The following is a 15,923-nucleotide window of genomic DNA, read 5'->3' as shown; positions in this document are numbered from 1 at the left end:
ACGTGCCGCATAGTGGAGAACGCATAGACTTTTAGCTGTGTATAAGCACACACATCAACTGCATTTATACCAAGGTGGCACAGAGTTCAGTACATGGAAAAGGATGGCTTAAATCAGATATCACCCTGCGTCCACACACCTGAATCAAATGATTAGTTCGTAACCAGGCCTCTCGAGAACCTTAAGACATGTTGAGGAGGAAATTGAGCCATTTAAATCAGCTGTGTTGGATCAAGGACACATCTAAAACCTGCAGGCCACCAGCCATTGAGGCCTGGAGCTGGACACCCCTGGCTTAAATGTACTGTGTGTATTCACAGAATGAATTTGCTATACAATGTAAGCACATGTAATGCTGAGTGTATTAAACAAACACCGTGACAAAGACTTTTCATCTGTACTTCAATATTTGAGTTACACTTACACATTTTTTTGGTCCTGATTAAGTCGATCCTGGTTAGGCTACCAGTCTATCACAGAGCCAACACAGAGAGACAGACAACCACACAACTACAGACAGTTTAGAATCACCAGCTAACCTAACAAGCATGTATCTGGATTGTGGGAGGATGTCAGAGTAGCCGAAGAGAAGTCCAGCAGGCGCAGGAAGACCATGGACTCAAACCAGGACATCCTTGCTATTGGTATAGCTCCACTGTACTGCCTACAAGTTATCTAGATATGCCTCAATTCCATTATTACTTTGATTATGTATAACAACAACTCATTCTTTAATGCAAACTGTACGGTAGCACTACATACTAATAAGCTTTACATAAGCTAAGTGAGCGAAAAATACAAGGATTTCAACTTGAATCTCAATACACAGTACTCAGTCTCAAGCATCTTCATCACACTATAATTGCAGGAACCCTGTAGTTCACTGCAACCTCCAGTTTCCTATCTGAATGTCCTTTGAAGACTAAAAGGTTCAGTCATCTGTTAAGCTCAGGATTTGGCTGCACCAGCTTTATGTGGATTGGATGCACAGTCTCTGCTAAATCCTTATTTACAACATCAGGTTGCACCATTAAAAACAGACTCACTCACTTTAATAATGTGCAAGATAGTTGCTAGGAAACTGTTTCTCAATCTGAAACACAGGCCCATCAAAAGCAAACAACTGCGCAAACAGGAAGTATCTGTGGCATCATTAAAATGGTTTTAGGGGCAAAAGATGCAAATCATTAACATGCGTACATGAAGAAATATGTTTTAGAGGTAGTGTTGTGCAAGCTGTTTACAATGAAGTCACTGATCATATTAAACAAAAACTAATCCTTAAGTTAGATATGCTTGGGTTTTTCTGTCTGATACTGATTACAGTTTAATATTGGTTCACTCATGTTTAGTTTCTAATACTGAATGGTAATGTTTTTCCCAAAAGATACTAATAATCAGGTGTTCCAGGGAGAAATCAGAAGCGACTGTAGAGCTGACTCTCTGTATAAATGGAATCGCGCAGTCATTCAGGAGCTAGTAGCTTGAAAGGAGTAACTCAGGAGTAACTGCAATTTCCCTCATAAATATCTACAACAAGCTATAATTCTCTGTTCACGGGTCTGCTACAAAAAATAAAACTGTAGGTAAGAATCCTGATATTTAAGTGGCTTTATTGAAATTTCAACCATGTGCAGTGGTACAGTACACAGTGAAGCGAGACAGTTTTCCTCCAATGGTGCTACATGTCACAGACAATCAACACAGGACTAAATACATTGCAAATTCTTGCAAATCTAATTTAGTGAGCTGTCCTGATTACAGCTAGCATTTGTGTGTGTAAAATTCAGAGTAATTAATATATGTAAACAAAAGTAGCAGCTAATTAAGTATGATTAACACTAATTTAGTGATGTTGAAATAGTTGGTAAAGACTAAAACTAATGTGATGATATAGCAAATTGTGACCTTCCTAACAGCTGGTGTAACAGTGCCCAGGTGTTTAAAGCCAAATACATTTAAAATAATCACACATGAACAGATGGTTATGCAACTTTCAAGCACACAGATAATAACCAGACACTGCATAAATAAGCAGCTTACGGTTATGCCGTAAAACAATTTGTGAAAACTCCTGCATCATTCAGTCCTAACTTCTGAATGCCAGCGATGAAAGGTGGCACACGTACAATGACCTGATGGACGTCCTTTAATCGATTAAAATAACCACGTGACTGCTTTGTGCTTCTACAGCAAAAGGAAGTTGTACAATTTTGCAGAACTTCTGTTTCTCAATAACTTCTTTTGCCAGGCGTCATCTTTTACTCAAGGCTGTTTTTCTGACTTATTCTGGCCTTTTCTATTGTACATATGTATCAATTATTTTAAACGAGAAGCAGTGTAGCAGTTCTCTTCTGTTAGTTGGACCCTATTAACTATAACTAGCAGATTACTTGGATTTATATGTTCTGCTTTATTTTGCTATTGACTCACTGTACACCACTGATCTTCAGACTTTGACCCTACTACTGTAGTCTAAACATTTGCCTTTCACGAGACTAATCAAACATGAAGTATTGTGTAATGAATCTTTTGGGAAAGAAATTTAAAAAAAAAAAGAAAAAAAAGAAGAAGAAACAAGGCTACGTGTGAACCAGTACAGGATAGAAGATGCTACTTAACCCACAGAATATGCTTTTTAACCCACTACCAGATACCACTAGTGATATCCTCACTGTCGGTCTAGAGCTACTAATAACATAGCAGATTGTACATCTGACAATTTTCGACCCAACGCTCTACAAAGGCTTAAATGTGTAAGACTTGTTATCCTTCTAACCGTTTTCCTTCATGTCACATATGATGCACCATCTGAGGCAGTGCAAACTTGTGGAGGAATGCCAAAGCTGGCACAAGTTTTATATTTTCTGTTTTCCTTGTTGAGCATATCAGTTATCAGTGACTATTTCCCAGACAATGTATCTTTAATTTACGTAAATTATATCCCATCCACTCTGCGCAATAGCTTATTAAAAAGGTACAAGTAAATAAAAATCCAAAAGACTAAAGCATCTGCATACATTTTATGAGACACAGCAGCCAGCCATTTGCAGCTCCCTTTCTGTGTGGACACATTGCAGTTTTGGCAGCAAGCAGTGCCCTTTCACCCATCATTCCTTTCTACCTGCAGCAGAGCCTCGCTGAACTCTGGAGAGCAGGATCAAACCTGACCTGTAGCCTCCTTCCTCCATCATCCTGTTCGCCCTCGGCCTTACACAGAGTGTACAGTACCAATAGGCTTTTGTTGCCAAAGCAAAAACAAAGAAGGTGGGCTACACAACACAATGCTGGTTGTGTTTACTAACTAAAGAATGAGGCAATCTCAGCCTGCATGTATAAAGACCATATTTTTTTTACTGACATGTTTTCATTATCATTGGCTGTTGTGCTACTTTTACTTCAACTGAGACTACTGTCCAATACTTGCCAAACAACGCTGTAACCTTGATCGTATTATGAGATTACACGATCTGGCACCATGATACCCCTGTGGTCTACAAACCACTGCTTGAAACTAAGCTTTCATTCAACAAACTTAAAAACGTGTAACACTAATAATCAATCCTTGCAACACCTGCACTTTTAACACTTTTAACAGTATTGGAGGCAAATATATTAAGAACCTGACAGCAGATTTTCAGATAAATTAATGCTAAAATATTGATATTTATACAGTATTTACAGCATTACTTGTATTCATTTGGAGTTCTGTTTCCTCTGTTTTTTAGCTCATTTAACATATCGCCAGCTAAAATTAACCATTTGCATTCACATTCAGTAATATGACTTTGGACTTGAGATACCTCAGTAAACACTGAGCCAATGTGCTTTGCTCTACAAGCTGTAAAAGAGCAGGCACTTTCAAAAAAAAAGAAAAATAACTGGCAGGAGATTTCATGAACCATCCATCTACAAACAGGCTACATTCACAGACTGTGAACATGGAAACACAACAGGTCACAGGCTGAGGAGCTTTGCACACTGTCAATATACTTGGCTTATGAAGAAATACTACCCATCATTTACTTTGCAACTAGCTACCAGAACAAACAATTCAGCTTCATCGCTTCACCACAGACATTTATTACATATAAAAACACACCCTTAGTTACAACTGGTTCCTCATAGGATTCTGACTGGTACGGACCGTTGTGGTTCTCCCACACTGGTCTACATCTAATCTTGCATGTATTTGAGAGCACTGTGAGAAGTGAGGTTAGAACAAATTAACATGAAGTTGTTATTACAGACTCAGGGTCAATAAGGAAAAGCAATGAGCCAAGAACACAAAATCAGATCAGATGTCAAAGAATGTAACAGAAAACAATCAGAGTTCAGTCCTCTACCAGGGCCAATGCACCATACTGTAATTCTAAATTGCAGTATAATAAATGATTACAAGCATAACGGTTCCTTCCTTTGCCCTGACTTCACCTCTCAAATTTCATGAAATCTGGCCAGGTGGTTTCTGTGTAACCATACTGACTTACAAACAGTGCTAAAAACACATGGCTGTCTTGGCAGAGAAATTAAAGTATGAGCATTTGCATTAACTGTGCACAGCTGAGAGGGAACAGTTTCACTGAACAGTGAATCAGGCTGACAGTGCAGAAAACAGAGTTAAAATTCAGGACAGCCTCTGGGTCTGATATGAACCTTTCCCGGACAACACGACAAAGACTAAAGGCACTGCAAGTGGGAAGGACACCCTTTCTGTACAGGTGCACAAGCATTAAAAAAGAAATGACAAAGAATGTAGGAAGACTTTCATACATTACACTGACAAACATAAAGACTAAGGTGCAAGAGTGCTAACAAAAACTCCAACCCAGAGGTGGAGTAATGAATCTTCCAGTAGTCCAGGCCAAGAAAAACTGTGTTGTTCACATACTTGTATATTACTAGACGTCAAAGCGTAGCTATGAAAACACAAGTACAAACACGTAAACACCAGTGTTAATGTTTTTCCACTAATTTTATCAACTTCTTCACTAATTTGCATAGTTCCCTCTTATCAAAGTGGATTCAGTGATGATTTCCACACTGAAGTTAGGCATCAGTTGTACAAAGGGAGAATTGGCAAACATTCACAAAGGAGGACATTAATTCTCTTTGAAGGCTTTGTGGTGAAGTCGTGTTTATCATTTCACTTAGATGAAAGGAACCCTTTAAAAGTAGGAACAAATTGTTATTACTGTCTTCATTGGTTACTAAGACACCCTGAATACACATTTACAGTAAAACAGGAAGAGAAACCTAGTAGATCAAGAGGCAACACACTTTACCCCTTTCAGTTTGTGCTATCCTGTGTTCTACCAGGCGCTCTCTCTGCCATTGTTTTCTATCCAGCAGCCACTGAGAACACCTTTCACTTGCTGTAGTCACACACAGAACATGGTTACAGCTCAAAAAAGAATTTCCCCTTCAATTCTGTAAGTTTTCATCAACAAAAAAAACAACTTTTGCCGAAAATGGCTGGAGCCTCTATGACACAAGGCAGCTTTAGAAGTCGCAATCTACATCTTCTAATACAGTTTTATTATAAACATGATAACACAGGTGGTATTTTGTCATCTTACACAATGAAGTGACTTCAGCTCCGATAGGGCTACAACCAGTCAAGTCATTTGAACTCTATTATAATGTTGCGCTTACCATACGAGCATTTCACCCACATTTGAGCCTAAAAATAGATATGCAGTACAAACTTATGTAGGAGCCCACGTGTAAATAAAAAAAATATTACAACATTAAGCCCATGAAGCCCCCAGTTTTTTAAGAAAAAACAGAACAGAAGCAGAACAGAAACAATGATGTCAGAGTTTAATGTGGAAATCTACCCAAACAAGACGAAGAGCAAAAAGGCAGAGCGCCACCAAGATGGTGAGCTCAGGTGGAGACTGTACTGTACACACCACTAAAACGGTTATTAGGCAAAAGCATAAATTAATTTTACTATTATTAATTATTAACATCTATACCAGCAATATCAAACTGATTTTACATTGTGGGCTAAATACAACACACTTTGATTTTTGGTCAGTGTAGTTTAAATGCAAGTCTAATCCCCGATAATCGCTCTCATTCACACATAAATTGTCAAATCCAGACCAATGTTCTCACGTGTGATAAGGCTCCGCCCCTGAACACATTTTAACTGCAATATTTGACAACAGCGTTACATAGTGGGTACAGGAAAAGCCATGGTTTACACTTTGGGGTTTGTTTTGAGGTGGCTGAAAATCTTAATTTGTCCAGGAAGCCCTTAAGGAGTTGGCTTTAGGCTCCTTTGAAAACGTTTTTGTCAAAGAGCATGACCCCAGCGGCATGGTGAATTTTGATGCTTCGAAATGAAGCACAAAATTGCTCTAACTCAAAGAAATCTGCCCCAGTCTTTACCAAACTTCACAGGCATGATGACAGTCCCAACCTGAACAGATTAATATGCCCATTATGCCCACCTAGAGTGGGACCAGGATACATAAATATTTACATATCCTGGTCCCACCTAGAGGGGGATTCAGGATATATAAATATTTATAGTCTGATGCACTCCTCACAGGTTGACTCCATCCACCTCAAAAGTGGTGATTATAACCATCAGGCCCTTATGATGGTATTGTGCACAAATTGTGAGTTTTCATTGAAGGGCACACCTTAGTGGCATGGCAAGTTGGCGGGCTCTTGAAAATTCAGTCTCCTTCTGACTTGTGTTAGCTTTGTTTTTAAGGAGAATGCTGTGGAAAGGCACTCAGTTGTACAACTGATAGATACATATGCAAAACTGCACTAAAAGATTAAAGTTTAAACCTGTGTGCCCCCTGTCAAAAAAGGGCTTCATCGCATGATGATCCAGGAGATTTCAGAACATTAGTCACAACATTATTAGGTTACCCTTGTTTGTTTGACTGACTGCTTACCCAACATGCCATTCTAAAATGTTCTTTCAATTTAACCATTACCAACATGATCATTTTGGTAAGAACCAAGCAGCATGTTCAGCAAATGTAACATTACCTCATTTTATTTCCAGAGGAGTTCGGATGGGGAATTCAGGGTGTCAATTTTGCTAGAGTTTAGCAAATACATAGTCTCATTATAGTGTGTAGCTAATACAAAACATTTCTGTGAAGTGAACTCAGTGGACCTCTGAACATGTTCGTTCGTTTCTTTCTCAGGGTCAACTGCAGTACAGCAAGCTCTGTTCTGGCCGACCTCATCACCCAGCATCTGCCTTCAACTCTTCCCAAATTCCAATCGGGCCTGAAACTCTCTTCCCTCACAGTCTTTGCTCTTAGGATGTTGATGTTTACACAAAAGAATAACGGTGCCTAAAATTTTCACAGCTCAAATGCAAAACACTTTTCCAAATGTATATTTCAGTTACCTGAAATGGACACTTTACACTGAACAATATATAACTTTGGTTTAGATTGTTTGACCTTTGTATGCTTACACATGGGAATTCAGTTTCCTGTGTTGACAAAATCTAAACTTAGAAAAACACAGTATAGTAATTTCCTTCTCCAGTTTCATACAAGCATCTGTGTTAAGATACGAAGCGCTTCAGCACTGTAAAGAATCACACCATGCATTATTACTTCCACCAAGGAAGTCATATTTTCTTGGAGAGTGTCTTAGAAAAACATTAGTGGACTTTGAGCACTCAAAGCACTTTCATATAAATGGTAAATGGCCTGTATTTATATAGCGCTTTACTAGTCCCTAAGGACCCCAAAGCGCTTTACATATCCAGTCATCCACCCATTCACGCACACATTCACACACTGGTGATGGCAGCTACATTGTAGCCACAGCCACCCTGGGGCGCACTGACGGAGGCGAGGCTGCCGGACACTGGCGCCACCGGGCCCTCTGACCACCACCAGTAGGCAACGGGTGAAGTGTCTTGCCCAAGGACACAACGACCGAGACTGTCCAAGCCGGGCTCGAACCGGCAACCTTCCGATTACAAGGCGACCTCCCAACTCTTGAGCCACAATCGCCCCACATATCACGCATGTTCACACTCCAATGAATGCATCGGGAGGAACTCTGGATTCACTATCTCTTTATCTTGCTCAAGGATACTTTGGTGTACATAGTGGGGGACCCAGGCCTTGAACGACGAACTTTCTGATTAGGAGATGACCTGCTGTACTTCCTGACCATCTACCACCACAGCATCCAATACCTGTGGCTCAGGAACATCTGTAAATCTCTTATGCCCATGTGAGATTTTGTGGCAAGAAAAATACTATAAGACGACAAGTGAACAAGTACTGTCTTCAGAGTTGTGTTTGATGATAACTAGAGTCAGCAGCAGCTTAATTTTGTCAAACATATGTTACAGATAAGAATTTATTTTTCTACTTAGGCAGAAAGGCATATTTTTAGGAAAGAGGAACAGACCTTGCTAGTGTTTATTTGACCTTAACACTTCACCTTGACAATCAGTCCTGCTCTTATCTAGGGCTCTCTTTAATATATGCTTGCAGTTCAAAGTTGGTTTGGTTACATAAGGTTTAACTCTTACTTGGATTTTATTTACAGCCTACTGTAAACTCCTATAAAATACTCTTCATTAATTGTATATAAAGACTATATCAACATCAAATATGAAGTTATAACACAAAATGATGTGTTTACAACTAAATCTACTATACTGTAGAGTTAAAAAAAACAAATTCCACAATGATAAGGTTCAAACAAGCTTGTTTGTTTAACAAATGAATAGGATCAAATTCATATAATTTAACAAACCAAGAATAAAAACACAGAAGAATACATTTGAATACTTCCCAATCCAATCAGTGTCTTACCTTGCTTCCCTCAGACGATGTACACAAACTTACAGGTAAATTCCGACCAAGCGACATTTTGTTTGGGTAGCAACAGACTTAAAGACATGGAATACGGATTAAACTGCAAAAGACATGAAAGGGCACGAAAGAAAAGTCAAAAATCACCGATGGATCCCAGAGAGAGAGAGAGACAGCCTGTCGTAGGAGGAAAAGAGTCTTAACCAGATTCTGTTAATCCTCTTAGACTCAAAGTATACACTGACACTGGATGTCCGTCTAATCACCCTGACTGGCTGCCTGCTTAAATGAACGACTGCTTATTTAGGGAAACACTAGAGGGTTAGACTCGCTGGTGAGAGAAAGAGAGGGAGTTAAACATGAATCTGAAGCAAATATTGATACGCAAGCAAACACTGATGCAATCTGCAGCAGATGACCTCACTTCAAGGAACAGGCCCTCACAGAATAAACAAACAAGGATTGTGTCAGCAAGTTGAGATGGAAGTGGACGTAGCTGCTGAAAGTTAAGATTTCAATTTGAAACATATACAAAAACGTGACAATTTAAATTTTATTAAGGAATCCAAATTTTTCACATACGATCATCTACTTCTTTCCTAAAGTGTCTACTACACAATCCAAAGCAGAACTTGAAAATTACTGCACCCAAGCCATCAGTGTGTGTCAGCTGAGTCATTACTTAAGCAAGCACAGCACAGCCCAACCCAGCTCCAGCTACACTGCATACTAATTTTTACCTGTCTGTTCTTGTCTGCAGAATACTTTAAAAGTTCACTCACTACACGCATCATGAAAAAACTGTTAAGCCAAGGAAATAACGCAATTTGCAGTTAGCAGCTGGTTTCCATTAGTTTCATAAGGTAAAAAGGGCAACCTTGAAACTCACTGGCTGTCTAAAAAAAATACTTGCTGCAGGGTAACAAGTATGAGGACAGACACTAAATTGTGGGATTTTTTTTTTAAAATCAATATATAAATAAAACAATGAATTGCTTTGAGAGTCAGCTATAGCCCTAAGCAGTGTCAGTTGCTATTGCACAATCTACAACAGGGTAAGAGGCAGGGTGCACCCTGGACAGGTCACCAGTCTGTCGCAGGGCTAACAAAGAGAGACAGACAACCATTTCCCCAGTAGAAAACTGCGTAATAATTCAAGAAAGAATCCTTATAGAACCCTTTTGATTAATTAAGTGGCTGATAAAAGTCAGAAAACTATGAAAAACACTTCCTAAAATGTCAACTCATATCAGAGAAAAGCAGCTTATCCCTGTGGTGTTGAAACTCATAATTAGTCATTTATCAGAATAGCTGACTTTTGATGAATTCATTTGAGTGCTGAAACAGTCAAACTATGAAACTAAAGGCTAAGCCAGTGGAGGAAACTGCATTTGTAGACAGAGGTGTAGTAGAAAGCATATCACATGAAGCACTAGTGTATGCAGAAAAATTCTTTGGCTATGAAGTGTGTTTAAACAGACAGAAAGGTTATCTAATATTTATAAAGTGTATCTAAGATGTGAGAATAAACCAATTTCCATACTTGTCTCAGTGGCTGCATTTTTTTATTATTTGCATAAAGAATTATTTTTTTTTCTTTAAAAGCAAATAGCCAAATAGACACATCTTTTCATGTCATACATGATACATGTTGACATAAAAACACCACCCTTACAGCTGTTTAATCGTCTCGGTGATGAAATTTGCTTAGTCTAACACATGGTTAGTCCTCATCTGAACAAAGTTCATTCAGACTTTACTGCTCCATAGGGAAGTGCTGAGAACGAGCTGTTTGTTTTCACAGCTGACTAACAAGCTAGTTGTAAATGATTTGACTGCCCCATACATTACACCATTCATGGTAATACATATACTCATGGACACGGCTCCGTGTCAAGAGTCACCACCATCACTAAGCAGCATATAAAGACATTATAATCAAATGTTTGTGTATGTGGGAGGTATTCCCCTCTTTGTTTTCTACTGCAGAAACAGGTAGAAACGGAGGCTACAGCCTCATCAATTTGTTACCTGTTGAACTCCCAGAAAGCCTCAGATCAGCTGAAACACTCAGTTTATTTAAATCCAGGTTGAAGACTCACCTGTTCTCAGCTGCATTTGAATAAAGCACCAAATCCACACTTTAAGCTTAAATTTCAAAACTTACATTTAACTACTGATTTTATCTACTGTTCTGATTTTATCTGTTTTGATTTTATATACTGTTGTTTGTTTGTTTGTTTGTTAATTAGTTAGTTTATTTGCTTGTTTTAATCAATTTTAAATCATGCTTTTTATTTGTTCTTGTTTCTAATGTCTCTGTAAAGCACTTTGAATCACCTTGTTGTTGAATTGTGCTATACAAATAAACTTGCCTTGCCTTCAGCGTCTGGCTGTTGGGCTGCAGTTTGCAGTCACTCAGCTTTAACATCACTCTGGGTTCTTGGCTAGCTTAGTGTTAGGATGCTGTCTGTGCAGGTCCTTGCAAAGAGCCAAAGTTGTGTTAGCAGTATAAGCAGCCGTTGAGCAACTGTTTCTTTCCTGGTGCAGTTTCTATTTTATCACTGCACTCTTGTCCTTGGTGTAATAAAAAAAAAAAGGAAATGTTCATATCCACGCTGCAGACTCCGCCACTATTTTCCTCCTCCGGCACATAAACTGAAATCAGCTGATTGTATTGCAAGTACAACTGGAACCAGTAAGCAGGATTGATAGACAGACTAATCATTCCAAGAAATTGGACTACTGGGAACCGGTTCTCTACAAAATCAGTTCTCAATTCCCATCCCTAGTGAACAATGAGCTGAAGCTTGCTATAAATGTCCAGATTGCCAAAGTGAGCTGCAGACACAAACAATTCTCTGTGCACCCTCTTTCCTAATGAAACATTATCAAATGTTCTTTTACAAAAACCATTTCAGTCACTTAAGGATTGTTTAATGACTAAAAATGAAATATTTTCTTTATTGAAGTCAGAAAGTGCCAACTTCAGTATGTGGGGAGAATAGCAAAAGTTGTCATTTTTCTTCTTAATTGACTCAAGTCCCTGCAATCTATCCACATCGTATACTAGGGGGAATACTGATTAAAAGTGTCAGAGTTGGGGATGAATTCTAAAGATAAGAAATATTTAGTATCCTTCTGCAGAAAGGATATTTGTTATGGCAACAACAGCCAGGGAAGAACACTATTAAAAAATGAACAATTGGAAATATCCATATTCTGCTGACCCAACAGGATAGTTAGAAATGAGAAAGTAGGAAACAGAATGTATGATTATGAGAGGGCATAAAAGCAGCAGGATATATAAAGACAAAGAAAACAATGATTAACAAGCTGACAGATTTCATACTTCAGGAAGCAGTGAGTCAAGACTGTGTGGACAGTAGCTTTGGATAGCTGTCATCTGTAACACCTCTAAAAGCAAGTGAAGCACAGAATGTTGGGCCATGGTCTAAAATTTAGGGTTTGTTTTTTCCAAAGCTTTAACACTTGTTAAATAAAATTCATATTTAAGTATTTTGATTGCTTCCTCAGTAGAAGTGAACCTACTACTATTTATACTATTGTGTAATAGCAAGAGTAATTAACCATAATGGAGTCTTCTCAGGAACGTGGCTCCAGGGACGAGCACAGAAGCCCAACCCACATGCTGTTTAAATCTTTAGTTAGTGAGGGGCAACCAATCCGAACTCAACTGGCTCAAAGCGAGGGTGGCCTTAAAAGGAAAACATACTAAAAAAAGAGACTTCACAAAAAGACTCGTTTCAGAGAGAAGACGACGTAAGGGACTAGACCAAGGCTCAATATCAGATAAATATGAATCATGTAGAGCTACTCTGGGAACACCCAAGAACAAAAATATTAAATAATAAATAAAATCAAGGAAAGAAGTGATTAATTAATAGCAGCTATTCGCAGCCCTAAATCAGACTGATGGGAAACTGAAAAAGGTCATGTTAACAGCTGCATACTCCAGATACATTGATAAACATGCTGGCCTCTCAAGTGAATGCTGCAGAACTATGAAACACATACAAGTGCTTTATAAACATCCATACAGAGTGTTTGGACAGTGAATTACAGGTGCAACCAGTAGCAATACTTCCAATCTTAACCTTTTCCCAGTAACTGTTTACATACAGCAAGCTTGAGCCAAACTCTGTTAATAAATCTGAACTGTATGTTGCTCATTTTCATCCATTTCTGTTGTCTTGTGCATAAAAGAGAAGAATTATGCGTGGGATAATCTTGTCCTGACTGTAGATAACGTTCTCTGTCACTGCCCACAACCCTGGACAGATTTAGACGTCTGGAACGAAGCACTATGCAATTGTACAGAGATCTTAGGAAGACAGGCATCATACTATCAATGTGGAAACTTACTCTATGAAACATGGCCATACCATCTTTGGAACTTGAAACAGTAGTAAGTCTGGAGACCGAACAGTAACTGAGCTGCTCAGCCTGCTGAAGTCATGTCACACGAGTTCTCAGAAGACTTTCCTTCTTTAAACCCCCAGGGGCAAAAAAAGGTCATTAGTCAGGGTTCTTGATTAACCCTACAGTAATACCACTGGAACGCTTCTCTGCACTGACAGGTTATGTGACCTGCTTTGAGGAGTTCCAGGCAGCAACACGTTGGCTTAGTTCAGTATACCAGGTCAAATTACATTGTTTCTTCTGTGGCCAGCACAGTAGAGGTCAACGGTTTAAAATGAACCTCAAAATGGCATTTGAAAGCAGTCTGGAGAAATGTGCACAGGCTTTGTGTGACTCTTTTGCAAAATTAAGGCAAATTCTTTTTTTCTTTTTAAAAATGGATTACATTTGGTTTAAGTTCAGTAAAGCTAAAGTGAAATAAGAGACCAATCTCAGGCCTGCCTCCTCGTCTGCCTCCTCGTCTGTAACACTTCAGCTCAAACTGCTTTTCACCCCAACTAAATTAGCTGAGCATCACTGTTACTAAACATGACACCAACCCAGGGGCATCGTCTTTGGGCTCGTGTGTGTTGGAAAGTCTGTTATGCTTTCAATTACTGATTTATCCATTTTAAAAACCAGCAAATTATAATTAATGAAAATAATTACACACAGAAATCAGGAATCTGATTGGTGTGCAGGAATCAGTTGGTATTCTGATTCCAACACAGATATGAGAGTTAAAACGTGTGAAGTAAGACATGCAAATCATTACACAAATTTTCTGTATTTCCCTACTGCCTCAAAAATGAGACGTATGGCATTTTTGTCAACCACACCTACAGCCCTAAGTAATGTTGCATGATATCATGACTTGGAAAATGTTTATGGGTCAGTCGGGAGCTTGCAATAGTCAAACACACCCAGGCTACATTGTGCGTACTGGAGCAAGTTAAACCAGTCTGCAGAAGAATCCATGTAAAGCCTTATATAAATTAAAAGGCTGATACATGTATTTTGTCTTCCTCATTTTTCTCATCTGTTTCCTGAATGAGCACCACTTGGGGTCACAACAGCAAGTCCCAGATTGTGCCATTTGTGTGTTAGCGTTACAGCATAGTCACAGAGCTAACAATGAAACAATTTACACACATTTGCTCTAAAATCACATTGCATTTTGCGATGAACCTGCCCTCTTTCATTTAATACATAACTTTTTCAAGTTTTGGATATAAGCCATACCCAACATTGTTTTGGTTTATAAAATAGGGGCAGATTTGGACTGGATGCAGTCCAAATGTCCATCCAGACAGTCTTTGTCTTTGAGGTTTGAGAAAACACCTCCAAAGCAGTGGGGAAGACTGACAGGCATTTAATTACAGATGATCTATTTATGCCTCTGAAAAAGGCAGGAGCTGCAGTAAAACAGAGCAGTGCGCATGTGCTGAGGAATGTATCTCGACTTGAAAACTTGTAAATTGAGTGGATGAAGACAACTGGGCACACAGCATGAATAATAGTTTAACTTTGCACTGACGTCATGACGGAGTGTAACCCAGCTCAAGCACAGCTGATCAACTGGTTCACAAATATTTTGACTGTAGGACCAAATGTAATGAGTTTACCTTCCTCAGGAGTGGTTGCTTTCTTGCTGGATGAGGGGGCAATTAATTGGATGTGTATATCAATGGAAATAACTTTTATTACGGACATTTTATTTGAATGTCTAACAAAAACGAGAATGAAAGTATCACATTTGAGAAGCTGGAATCAGTTACTATTTTGGTATTAGCTTTCGCTTTGAAAATTAAATGAATAACCGGTAACCAAAACAGTTGCCATCTAGTCTCTATGTGCTTATAATTAATTAATCGGGTAATCGTTTGGTTTTCTGCGTGTCTGAGTCGACCCTTGTTTTGTTTAGCAGATCACTGTGTTTACCTTTTCGTCTTCCTCTCCTTCCTCTTCGTCTTCTTCCCCATCTCCTGGGGTCTCCTTGTCAGATTCCACATTTCTGCCGTCCTCCACCTCGTTCACATTTTCAAAGTGCAAGCTGAGCCTGTCTTCGCCATCACCATAAACTTTAATGTCCAGAGCAGCCGTCATTTCTTCCCCCTCAGACAAGGTTTGGGAGCCCGACGACAACTGGCTCCCGCCGCTTTCAGACACCACAAACTCTTTCTTCTCCATTGCGTCGCCTTCTGCTACTTCAAAACAAAAGGTAGCAATTAATTAACCTGCAAGCACACCTGTCCGGTTCATTATGGTCAGGAGCCGCGAGCCCATTAAAGGACACGGCTTTCTTTTTTCCTCTCTCTCTTCTGCTTCTCCTTGTTCGAGTAAAACCAAAGTCACGACGTTGTCGAAAGTTGGTGATATCGACTAAAACATTATTAGACCCTGTTTAACATCAGCGTTACCGCCAAGCAGACGTGTCCGCTTCGGTTAGAAGGAGCCTCTGTGGATTTTTACGCTCATGACTTCCAAATCAGCGCGTGCACATGCTGTCTGTGTCTTCCTATCGCACCAGTACAGCTTGTTGCCCAAAAACTAACCCCGCCCACAACGTGCGAGGGTTTACCAATCAGATCGCAGCAGCCGCCAAACTCTCTACAGATAGCTTTAACCAGCTTTAGATGCATTGGCGGTTCAAGAAGAAATTTGCGAGGGGGACCAGGG

The 15,923-nt window shown here is 39.3% G+C and overlaps 1 protein-coding gene across 4 annotated transcripts in view; it reads right to left on the bottom strand.

Annotated features, from left to right (window-relative positions):
- mast4 (microtubule associated serine/threonine kinase family member 4) overlaps window positions 1–15,718 on the bottom strand; it is a 99,690-nt gene extending 83,972 nt beyond the window's left edge. For all 4 annotated transcript variants that reach the window (XM_086301379.1, XM_086301380.1, XM_086301382.1 and 1 more), the window contains exon 1: window positions 15,186–15,718. In XM_086301379.1, coding sequence (XP_086157505.1) covers window positions 15,186–15,434 — 249 coding nt within the window. In that variant the 5' untranslated portion in view covers window positions 15,435–15,718. The remainder of the gene's footprint in view (window positions 1–15,185) is intronic.
- Between the last annotated feature and the right edge of the window lie 205 nt (window positions 15,719–15,923).

The sequence above is a fragment of the Aulonocara sp. 'chitande type north' Nkhata Bay genome, linkage group LG7 (genome assembly GCF_057382095.1).
Source record: "Aulonocara sp. 'chitande type north' Nkhata Bay isolate Kocher_YH1m ecotype deep benthic linkage group LG7, A_spYH_male_GT1.1, whole genome shotgun sequence".
Classification (NCBI taxonomy): domain Eukaryota; kingdom Metazoa; phylum Chordata; class Actinopteri; order Cichliformes; family Cichlidae; genus Aulonocara; species Aulonocara sp. 'chitande type north' Nkhata Bay.
This window is presented reverse-complemented; position numbering and strand designations above follow the sequence as displayed.